Source organism: Erythrolamprus reginae, chromosome 2 (assembly GCF_031021105.1).
Source record: "Erythrolamprus reginae isolate rEryReg1 chromosome 2, rEryReg1.hap1, whole genome shotgun sequence".
In the NCBI taxonomy this organism is placed as follows: domain Eukaryota; kingdom Metazoa; phylum Chordata; class Lepidosauria; order Squamata; family Dipsadidae; genus Erythrolamprus; species Erythrolamprus reginae.
Genome location: NC_091951.1, coordinates 166,567,277 through 166,592,618, shown reverse-complemented (window position 1 = coordinate 166,592,618; position 25,342 = coordinate 166,567,277). Strand labels below are relative to the sequence as shown.

The 25,342-nt window shown below is 44.3% G+C and overlaps 1 protein-coding gene across 2 annotated transcripts in view; it reads right to left on the bottom strand.

Moving 5' to 3' along the window:
- The window catches only part of FAM20A (FAM20A golgi associated secretory pathway pseudokinase), a 76,275-nt gene that overhangs the window by 22,221 nt on the left and 28,712 nt on the right, over positions 1-25,342 (bottom strand). For both annotated transcript variants that reach the window (XM_070740318.1, XM_070740319.1), the window contains exons 2-5: positions 22,567-22,748; positions 18,174-18,224; positions 12,598-12,676; positions 11,031-11,123 (exon numbers count right to left, since the gene is read on the bottom strand). In XM_070740318.1, the coding sequence (XP_070596419.1) occupies positions 11,031-11,123; positions 12,598-12,676; positions 18,174-18,224; positions 22,567-22,748 (405 nt within the window). The remainder of the gene's footprint in view (positions 1-11,030; positions 11,124-12,597; positions 12,677-18,173; positions 18,225-22,566; positions 22,749-25,342) is intronic.

Sequence of the window (25,342 nt, the reverse complement as noted above, 5' to 3'; positions counted from 1 at the left end):
TCTTAGGTGCATTTTGCTTAACAATAATTCCCTTCATCCAGTTTACATTTCCATCAAAACTTTTTACATATACATTTTGTCCCAAATACATTTCTCTTTCAGGTTTTGTACACATTTGGTTATTATTAACACAGAACCTTGGGTTTAACCTGTCTAGTGGTGATCTCAACTTCCTTCCCATCAATAACTCTGCAGGGCTTACATGTGTGTGCGAGTTAGGGGTAATGTGTTGGGTGAGTAAGAATTGGTCCAAGTTTTGTTGCACATCCCCAGGGCCTGACCTGCGCAATGCCTCCTTTGCCACCCGTACGTAACGTTCTGCCAATCCGTTAGCCCCGGGGCGAATAAGGCGAGATGAGGGCATGCCTGACCCCTAGGCCATCTAGGAACAATTCGAATTGCCTGGCTGTTAGCTGTGGCCCATTGTCAGACACTAAGAGATCTGGGCACCCATGGGATGCAAACAGTCTGCTCAATACCTTGATAGTGGCACTTGTGGTTATGTTGTTCATTGCTATTATTTCCAACCATTTGGAGAAGGCATCAACCACTATTAAAAAATACTGAGACCCCACTGGGCCAGCAAAATCAATGTGGATTCTAGACCAAGGACCAGCAGGCTGTTCCCACTCAGCCGGAGTTGTTTTGGGGGGACTGGGCCGTGACTCTTGGCACGGATCACACTTTGAAACCCAACTTTCAATATCAGCATCCAGCCCTGGCCACCATAAATGCCCCCTTGCCAGGCTCTTCATCCTGACAATCCCAGGATGACCCACATGTAACATTTTGAGTACCTTTCCCCTTAGACTTTTGGGGATGATCACTCTATCCCCCCACAGCAAACAACCTTTTACATACGATAACTCAAGTCTCTTGTTTTTAAAATCACACAATTCAGGTTTCACAACATCATTTTGCCATCCCTTTAGAACACAGTTCACCACTTGTTTAAGGATTTGATCTTGCTGCGTGTGTGCAGCTACCTCTTTTGCTGTGGTTAGTGGGTTTTCCTCGAGTTCTATCATTAACACATCTGTGGAAGGAACAGGGTCTTCCACTAAGTCTGTTATGGGGCATCTGCTGAGACCGTCTGCATGATTGATTTCCTTCCCCCCCTTGTGGGTGAGCTCATACTGATACCCTGAGAGGAAAAGAGCCCATCTGATTAGTCTTGGAGACATAAAAGGTGGAGTGGGCTTGTTGGGGGCTAGCAGGCCTAGTAGGGGTTTGTGGTCAGTGACTAGCTCAAAGCTTCTTCCAAATATGTAATTGTGAAACTTCTTTACCCCTGCCACTAATGCTAGAGCCTCCTTGTCTAACTGGCTATAATTCCTTTCTGTGCTGGTCATGGTTCTTGAAAAAAATGCTATTGGGGCCTCTGTCTTATTAGGTAGAACGTGAGCTAGGACTCCTCCTATGCCGTACGGCGAAGCGTCGCACGTGAGCCTAATGGGTAGTGAAGCACTATATTGGACTACTACACTTTTAGAAGTTAATAAATTTTTTATTTGAGAAAAAGCTTCACGTTCAGTTTTCCCCCATGTCCAGCGGGCTTCCTTCTGGAGTAAACGATGGAGAGGCTCTGCTACTGTTGCCTTCTGCTTTAAAAAAACGGAATAAAAATTAAGGAGGCCCAAAAATGCCTGCAACTCATTCTTATCTCGTGGCTCTGGGGCTTCTCTAATTGCTCTCAGCTTCTCTGTTGTGGGGTGGATACCTTCCTTATCTATTTTATATCCTAGGAATTCTATACTGTTGGTTCCCCAGACACATTTATCAGGCTTGATTCTTAAACCTTTGTCCTGTAACCTCTTAAGTACTTCCCTTATTCTTTTGTTTACTTGTTCCTGGTTTTCCCCTGCAATTAAGATGTCATCAAAGTATGGAATGGCCCCATTTACCCCTGACAATAGGCGTTCCATAATGCTCTGGAATATTCCTGGGGCTATGCTTACCCCAAACTGTAACCTCGTGCATTTGAAAGCCCCCCTGTGCGTTACAATTGTTTGAGCGTTTGCTGTTTGTTCATCGACCGGAAGTTGCTGGTAAGCTTGCGCCAGGTCGATCTTTGCGAACCTTTTCCCCTCCCCCAGGGAGTGTAGCAGTTGTTGCACAACCGGGATGGGGTAGGGGTGGTGTTGGAGTGCCTTGTTTAGGGTCGATTTGTAATCAGCGCAAACTCTTAAAGAGCCATCTGGCTTCAGAGGGGTAACTATGGGAGTTTCCCATGGCCCCTGCTCCACAGGGACCAAAATACCTTGGCTAATGAGTTTGTCCAGCTGTATGTCTAGTTTGGGGAGGAGCGGCAGGGGGACCCTGCGAGGTTTTAGTCTGATCGGTGGGACCTTGGGGTCAATAGAAAAAGATATAGGGGGCCCCTTATACAATCCCAATGTGGGGCTGAACACTTCAGGGAACTCTTTCACAAAGTTAGGCATATCATAACAGTTTACATTACACACACCCGAAATCTCGATCCCCAGTGGTTCCATCCATGCTAAACCCAGAAGAGAGTGCTTGGCCCCTGTTACAATAAGAATGGGAAGGGTACATTTAACATTCTTGAATGCGATAGGTACATTTGCTGTTCCCAAGACCGAGATTACTCCCCCCTGAAAGTCTCTAATCACCAAAGAGGTTTGATTTAGGTCAGCCTTAGATACATTAGGCATATACAGTTTAAATTTTTCCCAGGGCATGATGGTATATCTAGAGCCCGTATCCAGCTCCATTGAGCAAGGTTGGTTATTGAGTAACAGTGATATAACAATTTTAGCCCCTTTTTTGGTTGCCGTGTTATTCACGGAAAATTGAGAGTTACCTCTATAGTAGTCGCGGTTAGCGGTTGAGTAGTTCCTTTGACCCGCGTTGCGGAATGGTCTCCTTTCTCGCGCTTGGGGGGTCTGGTTTTGAGGTCGCTGGTATTGCGGTGTGGCAAATGTTTCCTCTGGCGCTGTTGCTCTGCATGCGATGGCGATGTGGCCTCTCCGGTTGCAACGGCGGCATGTAGCGTCTCGGAAAGGGCATCGATGGCGCTGGTGATTTCCCCGGCAGCCCGCGCAGGGGGCTGGGTGAGTAGCTCTCAGGTGTCTCGGCTGGTCTTGCACCAGGAGGCAGTTGTCTCCGCTGGGAATTTGTTGGCTGTTGTCTGTTTCCACGGCGCTGGGAGACGCGGAGTCGATTTTTGCAATGAGTTCTCGCCTTCCGTGCTCTTTCAATTCTCTCGCCGCTGCGTCGGCTGCTTCTGCGGTTTGCGCCAGTTTAATCACGGTTTGTAGGCTCGGCTCTTCTTCGATGAGGAGTTTATTTCTCACCGTGCTGCTTTTCATGCCGAAAACCAAGGCGTCGGTGAGGCGAGCTTCCGGGTCTTTAAACTTGCATTGAGCAAGTACCGTTCGAAGCCGCGTTGTAAACTGGCTGATCGACTCGGTTTCCCTCTGAGCCATCATGTGGAATTGATGCCGAAAAACCATGGCTGGTTTGGTCGGCTTGAAATGGCTCGCCAGTTTTTGTTGTAGGACGTCCCACGCTGTGGCTCTTGCTTGTTCCGGTTCGGTGAGAGTTTGGGCAAGTCTACGGATTTCTGCGCCGCAGTAGTTAAGGAAAATAGCCCGTCTGCGATCGGCTTCGGCGTCCTGCATTCCTGCCGCCTCGAGGAAGATCTCGAAGGTGGCCATGTACTCGTCCCATGTCGATTTCTCGGGATCGAAGAGTTCCGGAGCCTGGCCGATCTGGATTTTGTCCATGTTGCACGCGAAGTTTCTTCCGTCCGTTCGTCGCCAGTGAAGTAGACCCAGAGACAGGGCTTTGAGCAATCGGTACTTTTATTCAGCTCAGAGAACAAGTGACAGCTCAGCAAGGTAAAGCGACAATTCAGCGAGTACCGACTGGCTCTGCCTGGAGAAACCGCTCCTTTTATATATTTGCGGTTCCCGCCAAAGCTAGAGCCGGCCGCGTCTGAGCCAATCAGGAGCGACTTCCTGCTTGGGCTCAGACAGCGCTGAAAGAGGAACAAACTATTTACAGAGTTACAAGGTAGCCATTACAGGATACAACAGTTACTACTTTATGTGATGCCCACCTCTGACATGACCGTATTCTGAATATATTGGCTGCCAGTTGAGAATAAAGAATAGGATGGCCAGGTCTGTTGCTTACAATGCACTGCCAGCTAAATTTGGGTTAGATTAATTTTTCTGCAAGTATCCAGAGTAAGAACCCTGCAAATTGGACAAGAAAATCATCTAAGTGGATGGAGAAGACTGTGCACATTTAACTTCCTTGATGCAGCTTCCGTCAGATTACTAGCCGGCTAGAAAATAGTAACTATTATATATTGATATATATGAAAGTAATTTTCAGTTCCAGGAAAATTCAGAGTAGATAAGTAGTCATGAAAACAAAAAGAGGGTAAAGTGAAGCCAAATGCATAACTCTACAGAAGGCTAAAAATACAGCATATTTTGTATCTTCATCAGAATGTAGGACTTGTTGATTCAATGTGGGTCCTTCATGTTCTAAAGTTGGATGTTGACATGTTTCTGCAAGCAAGGGTGGTGTGTTGCGGTAGTAATTTAGTTAATTGTCTCCCAATAAGAGCTTTCCATGGTATGCCAGTGAAGAAGCTCGTGCACTGTAGGCAAGGAGCCATGTTTTGGTCCCAGGGAAGATGAAATCTTAAGAGTTGTTTCCATCCCAAGAATGGTGATCACTGAAGTACCAGGCTGGAGAAGGCCAATGAGCCAAATTGAACTTAACTTGATCCCCATTGGATACCCTACTGCAGTGTTAACCCTGTGCATTTTAAGATGTCTGGACTTCAACTCCCAGAATTCCTCAGCCTGCACAGCTTGAGAAGCGCCTCCTTATTGGTATGATACTCTAAGAATGCATCAAACATTGAGTATTCTAATAATTATAGTCCCCACACATTGGCAGAATACACTGAGAAAAGCAAAGCTGGATACTCAATTGCTCTACTTCATCATAAGGCAATTTCCTCTGTGGCAAGGATTCCCAGGGATATAATTTGACTGAACTGTCTTGACACCAAGAAAATTAAAACATTTTGATCTTTAACAAGACAAGGAGACATTTCACCAAGAGCAGCTATTCTTTTATAGTCACCTTATAGCAGTGGTCCCCAACCTTTTTTCCACCAGGGACCAGTTTCAGCAAGACAATTTTTCTATGGCCCGGTGGGGGCGGAAAGGGGGTTTAGCTTATCGTTCCATTGTCTCTCTCCCCCCCCTTTTAATTTTGCGGGGGAGTTGAGGTGACAGAGGTAGGAAGGGTAGGAGGGGGCGGTTTCCTGTCTCTTTCCCCTCCTGTTCACTCGGGACCGCCGTTTGCCTTTCAGCAGTTCCAGAGGACATCCCCCCCCGTTCCGGCTGGGATTGCAGCAAGGAATCCCAGAGCAGGGGGAGGTGCCTCCACGGACACAGTCACCTTCCTTTGCGATCGCTGCCTGCTTGGAGCGCCCACCACTGCCAGGTCTGGTAATTTTCTTGCAGCAAGGAATCCTTCCAAAAGAAAATTACCAGAGCTGGTGGTGGGGGTTTCATGGTCACACACACACCCCTGGCTTCGCTCCCACCCAGGACCCCGGGAATAGGGTGGGGGAGCCTAGCAAAAAAAGAGCTGCACAATGCCAAAGCCTTTTCGTTTGAGCTGCAGGCAGAGCGAGGGCTTTGCAAGGGCTTCGCAAGGAGGAAATAGACCACTTTCGACGAGAGAAGAAAGACAGGAAAGGAAGAAAGCAAGCAAGCAAAGGTTTTCTCAGCCCGAGGCAAATGGCGGTCCCAAGTGAACGTGAGGGGAAAGAGACAGGAAACAGCTTGGCACTCGTCGGCTCCACAGCAGCTGCTGACTCCGCGGACCGGTGCAACATGCCTTGCGGCCCGGTACTGGTCCGGGAACCGGCGGTTGGGGACCCCTGCCTTATAGGACGTATGGGCAGCATAAAAAATTAACAAATAAATAAAGCAAATAAAAGTATATCCTCTGGAATGTAACACCTCTATTCATGCTGGACCGTTTTGGCCTTCGCATTAGAATCACAAATTTAGCATGTTATCTAAAAGATCTGGAACTATAACATGGTACATTCATAATTGAATACAGTGATCCCCCGATTATCGCGAGGGTTCCGTTCCAAGACCCCTCGCAATAATCGATTTCTCGCGATGTAGCGGCGCGGAAGTAAAAACACCATCTGCGCATGCGCGCCCCTTTTTCCATGGCCGCACATGCGCAGATGGTGGAGTTTGCGTGTGGGCGGCGGGGAAGACCCCTTCGGCCGCCCAACAGCTGATCTGCTCCGCAGCGCGGCAGCAGCGAGGAGCCGAAGATGGGGTTTCCCCATTGCCCAGGGAAACACCATCTTCGGCTCCTCGCTGCTGCCACGCTGCCGAGCAGATCAGCTGGTGGGCGGCCGAAGGAACCTTCCCTGGGTGCCGCCCGCCGCTCGAGAGCAAGAGGGGAAGAGATAGAGAAAGAGAGAGAAGAAAAGAAAGAGATGAGAGAGGGAGGAAGAGAGTGTGAGAGAGGAAGAAGCAAGATAGAGAAAGAGAGAGAGAAAGAAAGATGAGAAAGGAAGGGAGTGACGTCATCGGGTGGAAAAATCGCGATATAGCGTTTCGCAATGATCGAGATCGTGAAACTCGGGGGATCACTGTATTCATAATTCAAACAAAGAGGGTTTCATGTCATATGCCATCAGAGTGCTAATATTGGTAGCTGCTAATAATGACAGGTCCTTGGAGTTCTCTGAACTTGGTTGTTTTCTTGCAGACATTTCATTATCCAAACTAGGTAATATCATCAGTGCCAGCGTATGGAATGTCTGTTAAGAAAACAATGGAGCACAGAGAACACCAAGGCAGCGGTGGCTTGTTCCTGATTCAGCCCGGTTCTTAGAACTGGTAGTGCTGGGAGGCTCCGCCCACTTGCAAGCATGCACACAAACTGGTAGGAAAGGGTTTTAGAACCCACTACTGGACCGAGGACCCCTCATTTCAACCCTGAGCCACAAATATTCTCCTTTGCCGGTAGCTGATTTAATTGCAGTAACCTACATCTAAGCAAGCCCTCATTTGTTCATCCTGTAATAGCTTTAATTACGCAGGGGGAGTTTATTACAATCCTTCCCAACCTTGCATTCTGCTGCTGTTGCTTTGTTCTCCCCACCACTTAAGCAATTCATTAAGACATTTGATGGATGGCTCAAGTGAAATGCTAGATGCCAGCAAGAATACTGCCCCAACTTGTAAATGCTGAGACGTGGGAGATATTTCTAAGGTTTGGGTTGATTCATACCATACAGCTTGCAAAGGATGCTCTGAGGTCTAATGTTCTTTCTTTTCTTTTCTTTTTTGTTAGCAAAACAAGATGGTATTTGGTTAGTGAGTCAGTAGCTGCCAAACAGACCGACTAACAATGGCACAGAAGCTTCTTAAAACGCCTTCAAGAATTGGCTTTTTCAGCCTGTTGTTTGCAGAATTAAAAAGACAAATAAAGCATAGATTTGGATCTTGATCAGGACTCCTGATGTATCTAACTGTGATCCACATCAGACCTGCCAGATGCATCCCAAGCAGAAAAAAAGGGAATTTAAGAGAGCTCTGAATGATGGAAAATAACACACGCAGCTAGGAGGGAAACAGGTGCAAGAGTTATCAAGAATTCGATAGATCGCTGTATTGATAGATCAATAGATCAATACATACAAACATACATACATACATACATACATACATAATTTTTTTTTCAAAGTAATTTTTTAAATTTTTTCCTCCACATCATAACGAACAAAAAACAATGTACCTTCTAGTTTGTTACAATAAAATAGTTTTGGATTAGTAAATCTTATATAATCAAATTATACATTCTTAAATCCCACCTATTTAATTTCAGTTATCATCACATACCCCTTATTCCATTCTTTCTAATTTCATCATCCAGATGAATCTCCATTAATCTCTAATTAAGTCCATCATTAATATTCCTTAAACTATTGATAAAATCAATATCTTTTACATCTTATAATCTTAATATCAAAGCCATAGTGCCGTCTTCCCTCTTAGTACAAATCTCAAAACGGACTAAAAACCCTTATACCTAATTTTATCAATATAAAAATTATATACTTATACTTTATTAGTTTAAAAAACAAACAAATACAAACATTATTAAATTCATTACTTATTATTATGCCATTATTATATTTCATCAAACCCCTCTTGATAAATTAAAACTAAGCAATAAAAACAAATACTTTTGATTTTCAAATCTGTAAATACCATTTAACAAACTAAACCGAATTGAATAAACCTTAGAAATCTAAATTAAACCTACTTAAGTCACCTTAATACATTTCATTTACTTATAAATTTTATCAAAATTCATAAATCTACTACTAAATAAATAAAAAATAACTATTAAAATTAAGAAACTATTATAAAGTATTATAAAATATTCTAAATTCGATCAACCGTTTTCAAAAAACCCTTTTCCTTGACTATATTTAATATCTTTCTCTCCCATCTTTTTTATATTGCATCTTTTTATTTTTCATTTTCCTCTTCTTCTTCATTTAATTATATTTCTATGCCCAACTCTTTTCTGCACTGCACCTAAAGTTGGCCAGAGAACATCAATCAATCATCAAAAATCATGCTGAGCACGAAATGATGATAAAACTACTATATTCCCTGCTTATTTTTCCCTCATCTCTCCAGGGAAGACCTCATAATTCACTAGGAGAATGTAGTTATATCAGCAGTAGGAGTCAGCGAAGTCCCAGTGTGGATGAACTACGACTTGCAGCAGCCCCCTCAGCTTGGCTCAAGATGAGGGATGTTCGGAAATATAACAACTTGGAGGGCCACAGATTTGTCACCCCCAGATCTAGACTAATCACTATTGGTTCTTGAAGGTTTTAGACAAGCCCTATCTGGAAAGAGGACATTAAGGATGGAAATCCTTTCCAGGTATTGTGGTTGGCTCTGACCCAGCTCCTGCCCCAGGGAATGTGGAGGTGGATGCAGGGGAAACTTCAACATGTCATAGGCCTGTGTTATTGCCGACAAAGTCAGTTCAGAATTTAGTTTCCTCGGACGAAGAAGAAGGTGGGAGTGACTTGGAAGAGGGGGTTTGGCACACAGCCCAGGCAGTCAATCTCCCTTATCTTCCATTGATTTGGATGAAGATGTCTTGGAGCCACGCAAGCGCAGAATTATGCGTAGAAGAGACCAAGTAAGGACATATTACAGGAAATAAGAGAGGCCACCTGTGTTTGGGTGGGGCTCCAGTAATTAGGGCTGCTGCTATGAATAGCAGCGTGTGGGTTTGGCCATTGTGGAAGAGTATCTGATCACAGTTCTTCAGGAATCGTGCCTTGACTTAGTTGATTTTTCACGTCTTTGAAACCAACGCAGAGCAAAGTGTGTGGGTGTTTCACTTTGTGGAAGAAGAAGAGGTGTGAAGTTTCTTCATAGCTGCTAGCTAAGTACTTAAAGACTGATTAAGGGAAACTGTACAGACTACCCGGTTGTTTTGGGACAAGTGCTCTTTGCAATACAAAAAGAGTGCTCAGTTTATTTTGAATTTTGTGATAAAGAACATTGTTTTGAATTTTCAAACATGTGTGTGTCTGAAATTTGTATCCTTGAATTTTCGGGAGGCTCCTACCAGAGAGCCTGGCAGAACACCAGGTAGCTCTCAACTTATGACCAATCAATTATCAACTGTTTGAAGTTACAATAAACTTTCCCAAAGCTACTTAGGACTCATATTCAAAGCTCCAATGGCCCTGGCTGTTCCGCTCCTGGATCACATGGTCATGTTTTCAGCACTCAATAACCAATCTGCCTTTACGGCAGTTTACAGCACTGGTTCTCAACCTTTCTAATGCCACAACCCCTTAATACAGTTCCTCATGTTGTGGTGACTCCCAACCCTATGTCTAGCGGCAATTCCCCCAACAGAGCTTTAAGCTGATTGGCATGAAGGTCAGAGGGACACCCCCACTGTAAATGCCTGATTGGTCGGATTGTAAAAATATATTCCAAGGCGTCAGAGTAGAAGCTTTAGTTCCTAACACCAGGGGAAATTTGTCTTTTCCCATGGTCTTAGGCGACCCCTATGAAATAGTTGTTCCCAACCCCCAGGTTGAGAAGCATTGCTTTACAGAATCATGCAGTCATATGACTGTAATTTACAACATTTGTTTTGTTGGCAACTGGTGTCTCCTTCCAATTTTGGGGGGGGGGGGAAACACCTGTTGAGGACTATGGATTCACTTAACAAATGTAGCGTTTGCTTTATGAATGCTGTGTTCATCTAATGATAGCCGCAAAAAGCTTGTAAAATTAGGCAGAGTCACATGGCAACCCCCATAATAGCAGCATGACTTGTGATTATAATTCTGATCTTAATTATGGTTGTGGATCAAAGATCGTATACAGAATATACAGTAGTACCTCTATATACGAGCTGCTTCACATGCGAGTATTCCAAGTTATGAGCCAAGATGCGAGCAAAATTTCTGTTCGACACCCAAGCTCAAATTCAGGATACGAGCCAAGCTTCCACTAGGTGGCGCAAGAATTCTTGCTTCCAGTTATCTCGGCGTGAAAAACAAAGTCTAAAGGCATTCGTTTGAGATGTGAGTTGATCGACATACGAGCTTGGGTCTGGAACGAATTAGACTCGTATGTCGAGGTACCACTGTAATTTCTGTCCTGAATGATCATTCTCCCCAATAATGAGATTCCTCCCCCCCCCATCAGTATTTATTCTGGTGATCCTTAAAAAGTTTTTAATGGCTGAAAGGGAAGAGCAGAACATTCACTCCATGATGCAAATGGTATTAACATTTGTGGCCTATGAGTAAAGGCGGATACCTACCCTCATTGCTCATACGGTTTTGTCTACTGAGCCTTTTGCCTCACCCCTCTGAAGCTGCAATCAAGTTCCTTTCTAGACAAATACCTCAGGAGGTACCACAATTAACACTTGGGAATTACCTGTCTAGGTGGAAGGCAGCAATCTCTGCATTGTGTCTCTGAAAGTCAACAAAGTAAAAAAAATCTTCCGGAGTCTCCTCGTCTCGTTTCTGTCTGAAAGAAATGTCCAGGTAATTTACAGGAAAGAAATTGTGCGGAAAACAAAATATATTTCTGAGACGAAGAAATAACAGTAGCTAGAAAGAATAGAATAGAATAGAATAGAATTTTTATTGGCCAAGTGTGATTGGACACACAAGGAATTTGTCTTGGTGCATATGCTCTCAACGTACATAAAATAAAATATACATATATATATCCTTCTCTTTCTACTTTTCAGTGGCTCAGATATTTTGGATTCCTTTGTGTTCTTCTAGACTTGGAGGGAGTCTCATGCTCAAACTAACCAACACCACCAATATGAGAATATTAAACAATCATGCTATGGAATTGGGGTCCAATTATGGCAGGAGTGCACAACTCTGGCAATGTTACAATGTACAGACTTCAACTCCCAGAATTCCAGAGCCTGCATGGGAATTGAGCATAGCTGATTCAAGAATTCTGGGAGTTGAAGTCCATAGATTGTAAAGTTGCCATAGCTGCTCACCCTTACTCTATTTCTTCTGTTGCCCTCCTAATGTGATTTTGACCAAAGTCAGCCTGTTTGCCTAGTTGCTATTCAGGTCAAAAGGGATCTGTTGGGAGTTCTAGATCCCAGCTGGGATCAGGACAACAGAGCAAACAATCAGAATAACACTCTCTTTTGCTGTACTACACTGCCCTGGTCATCATTGCCTCATCTCACATCTGTCTTCATTCTGTCCATAATTTTTAAAGGATGTATGTGGTCACACACAATTGGCAATTAGTCAATCAGCAACCTCTAGATCTCGTATACTTATTCTGAACTCCCTTCAAAATCTTTGTACATTAGTTAAATGTCTACGGAGATTCTCAGTCGACCAGGTCATGATTGTCCCAAATGTGTTTTCTTTTAAAATGCAACTGGACTTTCTTGTTTTGCTTGAAGACATTTTGCTTCTCGTCCAAGAAGCTTCTTCAGTTCTGACTGAGTGGTGGAGTCAGCCATTTTCCATTCCATCCTTCCTGCAAGGAGATATAAATCCTTTCATTCTCCACCAGTCAGTCAGAACTGAAAAAGCTTCTTGGGTAAAAAAAATACCAAGATGTTTCTTCAAGCAGAACAAGAAAGTCCAATTGTCTTTTGAAAGAAAGCACCTTTGGGGCACAACATTAACTGATGTTGGGAAGAACCAAGTTTGCTTGTACAGGATGCATCTTCCAATCCCTCTTGTGAGCTTTGTTCTTTCCACAGAATTGCTGAAAACCAGCAGCACAATTTATGGACATGCCGAGGTGGGAAAACATGAGAAGTACAGTATAGTTTAAGTCCTAAAGTAGACTTTGGGTTTTTGAAACAAAATCATCACGCTACCTACCACCAGAAAAAACCCCACACAATTTGAACCCCTGCTCCTTCTCCTTATCTGCACAACATCTATAGCTTTGCTAAAAATGCTTTAGTGAAAAGGATTCTTGCCATTTTTAAGGGAAGCAAGCTTACCTCATTGGCTTGAACATGGCTTTTCCAAAGTCTTGGAAGCGCAGAACAAGTTTCAGGTGCACTCCGCTGGGCTTTACAACTAAGAAACGAAGAGAGATTCAGCTCCTTGCTCAAATGTCAAAACCCACAGGAAACATAATATCTGACTTAAGAAAGAATTGGAATGAGCTTCTAACACCTTCAGGGGTGTGATATATGAAGATCGATATCCAGTTCACCTTTATATGTTTGAAACCATTCACTATGTTGAGTAATAGGCTACATTAAACTTTAAAAAGTGAAGGTCTATCAAGGTCTCTAAGATAGACTCTATCCTATTAAGGAGCACATGTCTCAAAGCATGTTCAACCTACAACTCTGATAATTCCCTCAAAATTTCCAATATAATATCTTTTTCATTTTTATTTACTGATCTGTACTGAGTTGTGTTTTTATTGCTTTGTTTATAGTAGTCCTTGACATTTGGCCACTAATAGCCCAACATTTCTGTTGCTCAGTGAGACAGTTGCTAAGTGAGTTTTGCCCCATTTTGACAACCTTTCTTGCCACAATTGTCAAGTGAATCACTGCAGTTGTTACTAAAATGGTTGTTAAGTGAATCCAGTTTTTTCCCTGTCAGAAGATTGCAAAAGAGGATCACTTGCAACCACTGCAGCCCACATGGCCATGGGGATGCTACAAGGGTGATAAAGATTAAAAAATGGACAAAAGCTACTTTTTTGAGTGCCATTGTAACTTTGAATGGTCACTAAGTGGCCGGTTATAACTTGAAGACCATCGGAGAAGCGATGGAGGAAGAGTAAGTCCGAATCCGATCGAACACTTGTAAGAGCTCATATTAAGACTTACAAAGTGGCGCTCAAGGCGGCAAGATGCGCGTATCATGCCGCCTTGATTGCATCAGTGGAATCCCGCCCGGCCGCTCTGTTTAGGGTAACCTGCTCCCTTCTTAATCAGAGGGGAGTTGGGGAGCCCTTACAGAGTAGTGCCGAGGATTTTAACACGTTTTTCGCTGATAAAATCGCTCGGATCCGAGCGGACCTCGACTCCAATTGTAAAACAGAGTCGACTGACAATGAGTCAGTCAAGGTGACTGGGGCTAAACGTCTTTGTCCATCTGTCTTGGAGGAGTTTGACTTGGTGACACCTGATGAAGTGGACAAGGCCATTGGAGCTGTGAGTTCCACCACCTGTTTACTGGATCCGTGTCCCTCTTGGCTGGTTTCGGCCAGTCGAGGGGTGACACAGAGCTGGGTCCAGGAGATTGTCAACGCCTCCTTGGGGAGGGGGTCCTTTCCACCCCTTTATAAGGAGGCACTTGTGCGCCCCCTCCTCAAGAAGCCTTCCCTGGACCCAGCCATGCTTAATAACTACCGTCCAGTCTCCAACCTTCCCTTCATGGGGAAGGTTGTTGAAAAGGTGGTGGCACTTCAACTCCAGCGGTCCTTGGAAGAAGCCGATTATCTAGGTCCTCAACAGTCTGGATTCAGGCCCGGCTACAGCACGGAAACTGCTTTGGTCACATTGATGGATGATCTCTGGCGGGCCCGGGACAGGGGCATGTCCTCTGTCCTGGTGCTCCTTGACCTCTCAGTGGCTTTCGATACCATCGACCATGGTATCTTTCTGCGCTGGCTGGAGGGGTTGGGAGTGGGAGGCACTGTTCTTCAGTGGTTCTCCTCCTACCTCTCCAGTCGGTCGCAGTCGGTGTTAGTGGGGGGTCAGAGGTCGACCCCGAGGTTTCTCCCTTGTGGGGTGCCTCAGGGGTCGGTCCTCTCCCCCCTGCTATTTAATATCTACATGAAACCACTGGGTGAGATCATCCAAGGGCATGGGGTGAGGTATCATCAATATGCCGATGATACCCAGTTGTACATCTCTACCCCATGTCCAGTCAACGAAGCAGTGGAAGTGATGTGCCGGTGCCTGGAGGCTGTTGGGGTCTGGATGGGTGTCAACAAACTCAAACTCAACCCAGACAAGACGGAGTGGCTGTGGGTTTTGCCTCCCAAGGACAATTCTATCTCTCCGTCCATTACCCTGGGGGGGGATTATTGACCTCCTCAGAGAGGGTCCGCAACTTGGGCGTCCTCCTCGATCCACAGCTCACATTAGAGAAACATCTTTCAGCTGTGGCGAGGGGGGCGTTTGCCCAGGTTCGCCTGGTGCGCCAGTTGTGGCCCTATTTGGACCGGGAGTCATTACTCACAGTCACTCATGCCCTCATCACCTCAAGGCTCGACTACTGTAACGCTCTCTACATGGGGCTATCTTTGAAAAGTGTTCGGAAACTTCAGATCGTGCAGAATGCAGCTGTGAGAGCAATTATGGGCTTCTCTAAGTATGCCCATATTACTCCAACACTCCGCAGTTTGCATTGATTGGTGATCAGTTTCCGGTCACAATTCAAAGTATTGGTTATGACCTATAAAGCCCTTCATGGCACCGGACCAGAATATCTTCGGGACCGCCTCCTGCCGCACGAATCCCAGCGACCGGTTAGGTCCCACAGAGTCGGCCTTCTTCGGGTCCCGTCAACTAAACAATGTCGTCTGGCGGGACCCAGGGGAAGAGCCTTCTCTGTGGGGGCCCCGACCCTCTGGAACCAGCTCCCCCCTGAGATTAGGATTGCCCCCACCCTCCCTGCCTTTCGTAAACTCCTTAAGACCCACCTCTGCCGTCAGGCATGGGGGAACTGAAACATCTCCCCCTTGCCCATGTTGTTTTGTTGATTGATTGACTGTGTGCTTGTTTTTTATATATATTGGGATTGTTTTATGAAATTACTAATTTTAAATTGTAATTAGATTGGTGGGCATTGGATTTGTCATTATGTACTGTTTTTTTATTATTGTTGTGAGCCGCCCCGAGTTTGCGGAGAGGGGTGGCATATAAATCCAATAAATCTAATAATAATCTAATCTAATCTAATCTATATAGCTCTGGAAAATGAAGGGAAGGAGGTAAATAATTTTTCTTCCATTCTGTTTGATATCTACAGCGGTGATGTCAAACTCAAGTCCCATGGGCCGGATTCGGCCCACGGGGTGTTTAGATCTGTCCTATGGGCCCCCCTGAGCTCTGTTTTTGCTGTCAGAGGGCTGCAGGAGGTCGTCACGGTCAAAAACGTAGAATCCCCGAGGCTCCATTTTCACTGGCAGAGGGCTAGCATGTCCTACTTTATCACTTGGTCATCACAGGTGCCCCCAACATGGGTGACATCAAGCTGGTCATGTCCCCTGGCTTTCCTGAGGTCAAACACAACCCTGATGGGGCCCTCGATGAAATTGAGTTTGACACCCCTGATCTACAGTAAAACTGAGAGATTTGTGTGGGTGTAAGAATTGGTAGTGTAGAGGGTTGGATTAGGACTAACGGAGACAAGACCCAATGCATATTCACAAGTTCTATGGACGACCCTGGACATAGAGCGATTGTCAAATCTGCCTCATGTGAGTATCCTCCTAGACTTCTTGGAGGAAGAACAAGACCACAATAATGCTACTTGGCCAGACCCATATCCCATTTTAATTAGTGATCATAGTCTGGAAAGTTCATCTTTCAAAGCTGCCCCAAAGAAGAATAAGAGGGGAATGAAACTAGCAAGGATGGGTTATTCATGTGTGCGGTATATTTTATTTTGCAAATGCCTCTTCTTTTTAAAGCTGGCTTACCTCAAAAAATAAGGAAGGGAGGAAGGAAGGAAGGGAGGAAGGGAGGGAGGGAAGAGAGGGAGGGAGGAATAAATCTCATTCTCTTTCTTTTCTTTTCTTTTCCGGAAATCAGTAGGAGACCCAAGAAAGTCCCAAATTGGCTGGCTAGTGAAAAATTATCTGGAAGGAGGCCTTGAATATCACTTCCACACTATTGCCAAGGGGGATTCATGCAGGCCCCAGGAGTTCACCTTGAACTGAGAGAATCTTTATTTTCACTTTTACCAATTTATCTCATTTTGGAAGAGGCTTCTTACCTGAATGTGCTTCTTTTGATATAAAATCAAGCATTTTAAACACCTAAAAAGCATATGCGGGGGACTTTTAGTCCCCCCCCCTAAAAAGATTGATTTCTACCCATGTACAGGTAGTCCTTGAATTAGGATCACAACAGAGTCCAAAATTTGCTGTTGCTAAGCAAGACATGTATTGAGTTTTACCCCATTTTATGACATTTCTTGCCACGGCTGCTAAGTGACTCACTGTAGTTGTTCAGTTAGTAACATGGCTATTAAGTGAATATGACTTTGCTTGTTGGAAGGTCACCAAAAGTGACCCCTTGACCATGGGACACTGCAACGGTCATAAATATGAGTCAGTTGCCAGGCGTCCAAATTGTGATCACAGGACCACAAGGAGGGTGCCATGGTCTTAAGTGTGACAAATGATCACACATCACTTTTTTTCAGTGACGTTGTAAATCTCTCTCTCTGTCTCTCTCTCTCCCTCCATCCATCCATCCATCCATCCATCCATTTATTTTATTTATTCATTTATTTATTTTGTCCAATACACAATGAGGGTTTAGTGAGTATATATCTATATACACATAGTAAAATACATGATGAAGGTTATAGAGGAGATACTCATAGTAAAATATATCTACGAAAGAATAGAAAAGAAGGTATAGTAATAGAACATATCAATGAAAGAATAGAAGAAGAGATATAGGAAGAAGAAAGGTATAGGAGATATAGGAGAGCAATAGGACAGGGGACAGAAGGCACTCTAGTGCACTTGTACTATCTATCTATCTATTGATTTGATTTATATGCTGCCCCTCTCTGGGGACTCGGGGTGGCTTATAAAAAAGAAACAAAACAATATTACCTAAATCCAATTATTTTAAACTAAAACTAACAATATAAAACCCAATTTATTAAAAAACCCAGTCACTCTCATTTTGACACACCAAACATAAGCAGTCACTGAATGAATGAACCGTTACAAGATGAGGATGGCCTTTACGAGGTATTTAAAGGAATCCAGGATTCTCCCTCGTCGATTCAGCTGGAAAATGCTGGGTTCAGTTTGTGACATGGGTCAATTTAGCAAGAGCAACATTTCTGCTGGGACACGGAAGAGAGACGCACAGCAGCCATTTTCTTAATCTCTCTCTGCCTGCCTGTCATCTTTGTACTTCCTGACAGACTTGTTATAGAAGTGAGAGAAGTCTGAGGGCAGGATGAGGAGGCTTGTATCTCCTTGAGGAGGGGAATCAAGGATGAAGGAATGTCCTTCCTTCCTCCCTCCCTCCCTTCCTGCCCGGCAAATTTATCTCAAATCCCGCTGCCCCTTTGGATCCAGTTCAAGGTCAGGAAGAGATACTGATACCGGTTCAACAAACGCACAGCAAGCCTTTTAATAACCCTGCAACTCCAAAGGGAAATTACACCACGGCGCTAGAGTTGCCTTTAAGTATTTAGGGCTGGATGAGGCAGAGCCCTAAATAAAGCCCAAGGGTAGCACTAAGGACTTGGCTCGTACATCTTGTTAATAGAACTCTATCAGCACCACCATCAAAAGGACTCCTGTGACACATTGGTCAAAAAGCCGTAGCAGATAGAATAGCATTTCACCTACTTTGGGAGCAGTCGCAGGCCCCAAGCAAAGCTTTCTCATCCTGGCTGTAATCTGGAACGAAAAAGAAAAAAACTTGGGAAGTTTTGTTACAAGGAAGGAAGGTAGAAGGTAGAAGGCAGGATTGCGAGGTGCTGGGCATGTGGGAAGGGGGATCAGCGAAAGGGACCAAAGGAGAACAACAAGAGCACACAACAGATTCAAACTTAATACAAACCGCGCCAAACTTGGCTGTAAAAAATATGATTTCAACAATCGAGTTATCGAAGCGTGGAACTCATTACCGGACTCAATCGTGTCAACCCCTAACCCCCAACACTTCTCCCTTAGACTCTCCACGATTGACCTCTCCAGGTTCCTAAGAGGTCAGTAAGGGGCGTACATAAGTGCACTGGAGTGCCTTTCGTCCCCTGTCCAATTATCTTTCCTTCACCTATCTTATATATTCTCTTCCTTTCATATATCCTCTCCTCTAAGTTCACTTTCACCCTCTTTTATATTATTGCATGTCTATTTTTCTTCCTATGTATTTGTGTATTGGACAAATGAATGAATGAATAAATAAATAAATAACAGGACCAGTTGGCAAAATGAAATCATGGCGTCACTAATTATGAGTTTATGAGAACTAGTTTGGTCTAGCGCAGTGATGGCAAACCTATGGCACGGGTGCCACAGGTGGCATGCGGAGCCCTATCGGATGGCATGCGAGCCCTTGCCCTAGCTCAGCTCCAATGTGCATGTGTGTGCAAGCCAGCTGATTTTTGGCTCACAGAGAGCCTCCAGGGGGATGGGGGAGGGTGTTTACCCTCCCCCGGCTCCAGGAAAGCCTTTGGAGCCTGGGGAGGGTGAAACATGAGCCTACTGGCCCCACCAGAAGTTTCCAGCCTCCAGGGGGCCTCCCGGGGGCAGGAGAAGCTGTTTTCTCCCTCCCCAGGTACTGACATATGGCTGTGGGCACTTGCTCATGCACAATAGCACGCACACATGCTCTTTTGGCACCCGAAGAAAAAAGTTCACCATCACTGACATGGTATAATAAAGGCAGAATATCTATCTATCTATCTATCTATCTATCTATCTATCTATCTATCTATCTATCTATCTATCTATCTATCTATCTCTACCTACCTACCTACCTACCTACTTATCCATCCCTCCGTCCATCTATCTATGAATGAAAGATAAATTATTTGTATGATTATATTATCAGGAGCACAACATCATTGTGGCTTCCCCCAAATTCCCCAGAGACATTTCCAGTGGGAAACTTTCAGGTTTCACTGCAAGTAAAAACTAGCAAAGAGGGTTCTATTATATCCAATAATTTCTACCACTACTCCCCGCACACACATACTAGTCCTCTACTTACGACTACAAACGGAACCAGAATTCCTGTTGCTAAGCAAGGTGGTTGTCAAAGTGAGCTGTGCCCAATTTTACAACCTTTTTGCCATGGCGGTTACCCTAAGTGAATCACAGCAGTTGTTAAGTATATCATGTGGTCGTTAAACAAATCTAGTTCCCCCCATTTTATTTATTTATTTATTATTTATTAATTGGATTTGGAGGACTCGGGGCGGCTCACAACATACTTCAGTTTCAACTGCAACAACACACGTGCACAAAATAGATTAAAACTCAATGTAGATTAAAACTCAAAATAGATTAAAACACATCTTTCAGCTGTGGCGAGGGGGGCGTTCGCCCAGGTTCGCCTGGTGCATCAGTTGCGACCCTATTTGGACCAGGAGTCACTGCTCACAGTCACTCATGCCCTCATCACCTCGAGGTTCGACTACTGTAACGCTCTCTACATGGGGCTACCTTTGAAAAGTGTTCGGAAACTTCAGATCGTGCAGAATGCAGCTGCGAGAGCAATCATGGGCTTTCCTAAATATGCCCATGTCACACCAACACTCCGCAGTCTGCATTGGTTGCCGATCAGTTTCCGGTCACAATTCAAAGTGTTGGTTATGACCTTTAAAGCCCTTCATGGCATCGGACCAGAATATCTCCGAGACCGCCTTCTGCCGCACGAATCCCAGCGGCCAGTTAGGTCCCACAGAGTGGGTCTTCTCCGGATCCCGTCAACGAAACAATGCCACTTGGCGGGACCCAGGAGAAGAGCCTTCTCTGTGGCGGCCCCGGCCCTCTGGAACCAACTCCCCCCAGAGATTAGAACTGCCCCTACCCTCCTTGCCTTTCGTAAGCTACTCAAAACCCACCTCTGCCGCCAGGCATGGGGGAATTAAGACTTCTTCTCCCCCTAGGCTGATACAACTGTATGTATGGTATGTGTGTACGTATGCTGGTTTTATACATTAAGGGGCCTTAAGTTAGTTTTTAGTATTGGATTTTTTTACTGTATATTATTCATGTATATTGTTCATGACTGTTGTTAGCCGCCCCGAGTTTTCGGAGAGGGGTGGCATATAAATCCAATAAATTGAATTGAATTGAATTGAATTGTAAACCCGTCCAAACTCAACTGCAGAAAATGCAACTTCAGCAACAGAGTAATCAATGCCTGGAATGCACTAACTGTGGTTTTTTCCCCAAACCCCCAAAACTTTAACCTATAGTCGACCTCACCTCATTCCTAAGAGGTCTGTAAGGGGTGTGCATAAGTACACCATCGTGTCTACCGTCCCTGTCCTACTGTCCTGTTGTCCAAATTTACCTATACCTACTTTGCTTTTGTTTATGTTCATACCATACCCATTATCTTGTACACGTTTTGACAAATAAATAAACAGGAACTTTATGCAGCTGACTTTTAGAATTCTAACTCTTTGTGCATCGTAGCAATCATCTGGATTAAGTTTGCATCCCAGATCTGATTGCCTAACATTTCCTAACAGTGAAATTTAGAAATTTCCCACCAATGAAAACAATTAACCAGTGGAACAGCTTTGCCTTCTGAAGTTGTGGATGCTCCATCACTGGTGGCTTTTAAGAGGAGACTGGACAGTCTCTTCTTCTGCACAGAATGGTACATAGGGCAGAGGTGGTTACCTCCCGGTTCAGATGAGTTCGATGGAACCGGTAGTAACTTGGCGGCCTGGATCGCTGGAACCTGCAGCGACCCAGGCCTGCCATGCCCCTGAACTGCTCTTTCTTGTCTTTTGCTTCTGTTTATTTTAATTTATTTTAATTTTTATTTATTTATTCATTTGTCCAATACACAAATACATAGGAAGAAAAATAGACATGTAGTAATATATATAAGGGTAAAGTGAACTTAGAGGAGAGGATATATGAAAGAAAGAAAATATATATGATAAGTGAGAGAAAGACAATTGGACAGGGGACGAAAGGCACACCAATGCACTTATGTACTCCCCTTACTGGCCTCTTAGGAACCTGGAGAGGTCAATTGTGGAGAGTCTAAGGGAGAAATGTTGGGGGTTAGGGGTTAACACAATTGAGTCCGGTAATGAGTTCCACGCTTTGATAACTCAATTGTTGAAATCATATTTTTTACAGTCAAGTTTGGAGCGGTTCGTATTAAGTTTGAATCTGTTGCATGCTCTTGTGTTGTTGCGGTTGAAGCTGAAGTAGTCATTGACCAGTAGGATGTTGCAGCATATGATCTTGTAGGCAATACTCAAATTGTGTTTTAGGCGCTGTAGTTCTAGGCTTTCTAGGCCCAGGATTGTTAGTCTATTTTCGTAGGATATTCTGTTTCGAATGGAGGAATGAAGGGCTCTTCTGGTGAAATATCTTTGGACATTTTCAAGGGTGTTGATGTCTGAGATGTGGTATGGGTTCCAGACAGATGAGCAGTAGTCTAGGATGGGTCTGGCAAAAGTTTTGTAGGCTCTTGTGAGTAGTGTGAGATTGCCTGAGCAGAAGCTATGTAGGATCAGGTTAACAACTCTAGAAGCTTTTTTGGCGATATTGTTGCAGTGGGCTTTAGCACTTAGGTCATTCGATATTAGTATTCCAAGGTCTTTAACTGAATGTGGGTTGGCAGTGAGAGATTGTTTATTCAGTTCGTATGTGCGGTTTGGATTCTTTTTGCCGATGTGGAGGGTAGAGCATTTGTTGGTTGATATTTGAAGTTGCCAGGCGTTAGACCAGTCTGAGACAAAGTCCAGGTCTTTTTGGAGAGTGAGTGTGTTATCAGTGGTGTTGAAAAGTTTCACATGCGCAGAAGGTTTTTAGCACTGTGCCTATGTATGCGCAGTGCACACTGCATGCACCTGCACATGTGCAGTGTATCAAGGAGAGAACCGGCAGTGAAGAAAAGAAGAACTCACTCCTTACATAGGATCCCCAGTTTGTATAGGGGGTTGGACTAGAAGACCTCTAGGGTCCCTTCCCACTCTGTTATTCTTCTATTTCCTTTTATTTCAGCCCTCCTTTAAGAAGGATTCAAAGCATTACTTACCGGCACTGATTGTACTAAACGCCTGTGTGTCCCTAAGGAGCTGATCCACCATAGGGCTGGCGCGTGGATACAAGGCATGGCGATTGATCCCCAGATGGAACTGAAACCAGCTTGCCTCGTGTCTGAGCTGAACCACTGAACCCACGGTGAGGTTGTGCTCTTCTCTATACACCTGGTGTCTTCTGAAATACATGAAGCAGAGAACTTGTATTTATTCAGATATTAAAAAGGGCCTTGAAGGAAATGTCACTAATACAGATTATCCTGAAATAATGACCACGACAGAGCCCAAAATTTCCGTTGCTAAGTGAGGCCAGTGGTTAAGTGAGTTTTGACCCATTTTTACAACCTCTCTTGCCACAGTTGTTAAGTGAATCATGGCGCTTGTTAAGTTAGTAACATGGTTGTTAAGTGAATCTGGCTTCCCCATTGACTTCCCTTGTCGGAAGGTTGCAAAAGGGGATCACATGACCCCAGAACCGGTAGTGGGTTGCTACTGATGCAGGAGTGGACTGTGCAACGGTAGCAGCCATCAGATTGCGCAACTTGTGTGCGATCGTTCTGGTGGCATTCCTATGGGCGCCACCATCTTCTTCCCCCCAATTTTTTGGTATTTTTTCCTTTATGTACATAAGCAAAATCTTGTGAGGGGATGCGCATGTTAGAGAGATTTTGGTGATTTGTTTTTGTTTCCACGCATGAGCGGAAGCAAAAAAATCACTGAAATCTCTCTCATGTGCATGTCCCCTTGCAAAATTTCCGCCGACCTTTATTGTTCGCCCAAAGCACAGCTGAGAAGCTCCTTGTCAGGAGACGCTGGAAAAAAAATCACCAAAAATTGCATCATCAATGGGTTCATACTGGTGCACCACTCTGGACTGCATCGAAGGAACCCACCATTGCATACGTTTATTGACAATGGCGCTGAAAAAGTGACAGATGACCAGTTCTCTCATTTACAACCACTGCAGCATCCCTGTGGTCACTTGATCAGAATTCGGATGCTTGGCAACTTGGCATGTATTTATGATGGTTGTAATGTCCCAGGGGTCATTTGTAATGTTCCCAGGAAACATAGAAACATAGAAGATTGACGACAGAAAAAGACCTCATGGTCCATCTAGTCTGCCCTTATACTATTTCCTGTATTTTATCTTAGGATGGATATATGTTTATCCCAGGCATGTTTACATTCAGATACTGTGGATTTACCAACCACGTCTGCTGGAAGTTTGTTCTAAGCATCTACTACTCTTTCAGTAAAATAATATTTTCTCACGTTCCTTCTAATCTTTTCCCCAACTAACCTCAGATTGTGCCCCCTTGTTCTTGTGTTCACTTTCCTATTAAAAACACTTCCCTCCTGAACTTATTTAACCCTTCAACATATTTAAATGTTTCGGTCATCCCCCCCCCCCTTTCCCTTCTGTCCTCCAGACTATACAGATTGAGTTCATTAAGTCTTTCCTGATAAGTTTTATGCTTAAGACCTTCCACCATTTTTGTAGCCCATCTTTGGACCCGTTCAATTTTGTCAATATCTTTTTTGTAGGTGAGGTCTCCAGAACTGAACATAGTACTCCAAATGTGGTCTCTATTCAGTGCTCTATTCAGCGGGATCACACTCTCCTTCTTCCGGCTTGTTATACCTCTAGCTATGCAGCCAAGCATTCTACTTGCTTTCCCTACCGCCTGACTGCACTGTTTACCCATTTTGAGACTGCCAGAAATCACTACCCCTAAATCCTTCTCTTCCCTCTCTTGCTAGCACAGAACTGCCAATACAATACTCAGATTGAGGATTACTTTTGCCCAAGTGCATTATTTTACATTTGGAAAAATTAAACTGCAGTTTCCATTGCTTTGACCACTTATCTATTAAGGCTAAATCATTTACCAAATTTCCAACAAAGTAAAGTCAATGGGGAAAGTTAGGTTCCTTTAACGATGACAAGATTCATATAACAATTGCAGTGGTTCACTTCACAAATGTGGTGACAAAATGTCCCAAAATGGAGCAAAGCTCACTTAAAAACTACCTCACTTAGCAATGGAAATTTTGGCGTCAATTGTGGTTTTGTGAATGTGTGAGCTGAGAGCCACTTAGAGTATTATAATGTAATCAGTGAAAGGACAACCAAACTTTTTACTGCCACACTGTGGGCATGGCTTATGCAGGACACCCTGCATTTTCTTTCAACATCTTTCAGTGCAAATTGGGTGCTCTGGGGTGGAGCACCTTTTTCGCTACCCCACTGCCCCCCCCCTCTGGGCAGCAGCCCACTCCTGTATGTAGTTTAAAAGATTATTTTCCAAATGGATGAAACCTGGCTGCCTCCAAATCACTTGGCACAAGTTTATAATCCTGCAGTGACATCACTGCTTCATCCCCAGTAGCAGTGTATACACCTCTGGTTCCCAATGTGGGGCGCACCCCCCGCAAGGGGGCAATTTGATTTTTGAGGGGGGCAATTGGAACCTTGTTTAAACCAATTTAATGACCTTTTAGGCTTCCTCCGCATGAGTAGCTCACTTTTTGAATAGTAAGAATTATATGTCATGGGGGGTGGGCACATCAGGGTTTTAGAGATGCTTAGGTGGGGCATGGCCAAAAAAAGGTGGGGAACCACTGGTGTACACCCCCATGCAGCTCGTGGTCTGAATGCTATGGGAAGGGGGGAGGGTTTTGGGCATTTGCTTTCAATATATCATTTTTGCATGGTTTTTCCTCCGAGCTTGCTTCATCCACTCTGCACTCAGCATCTCTAGTAAAAGT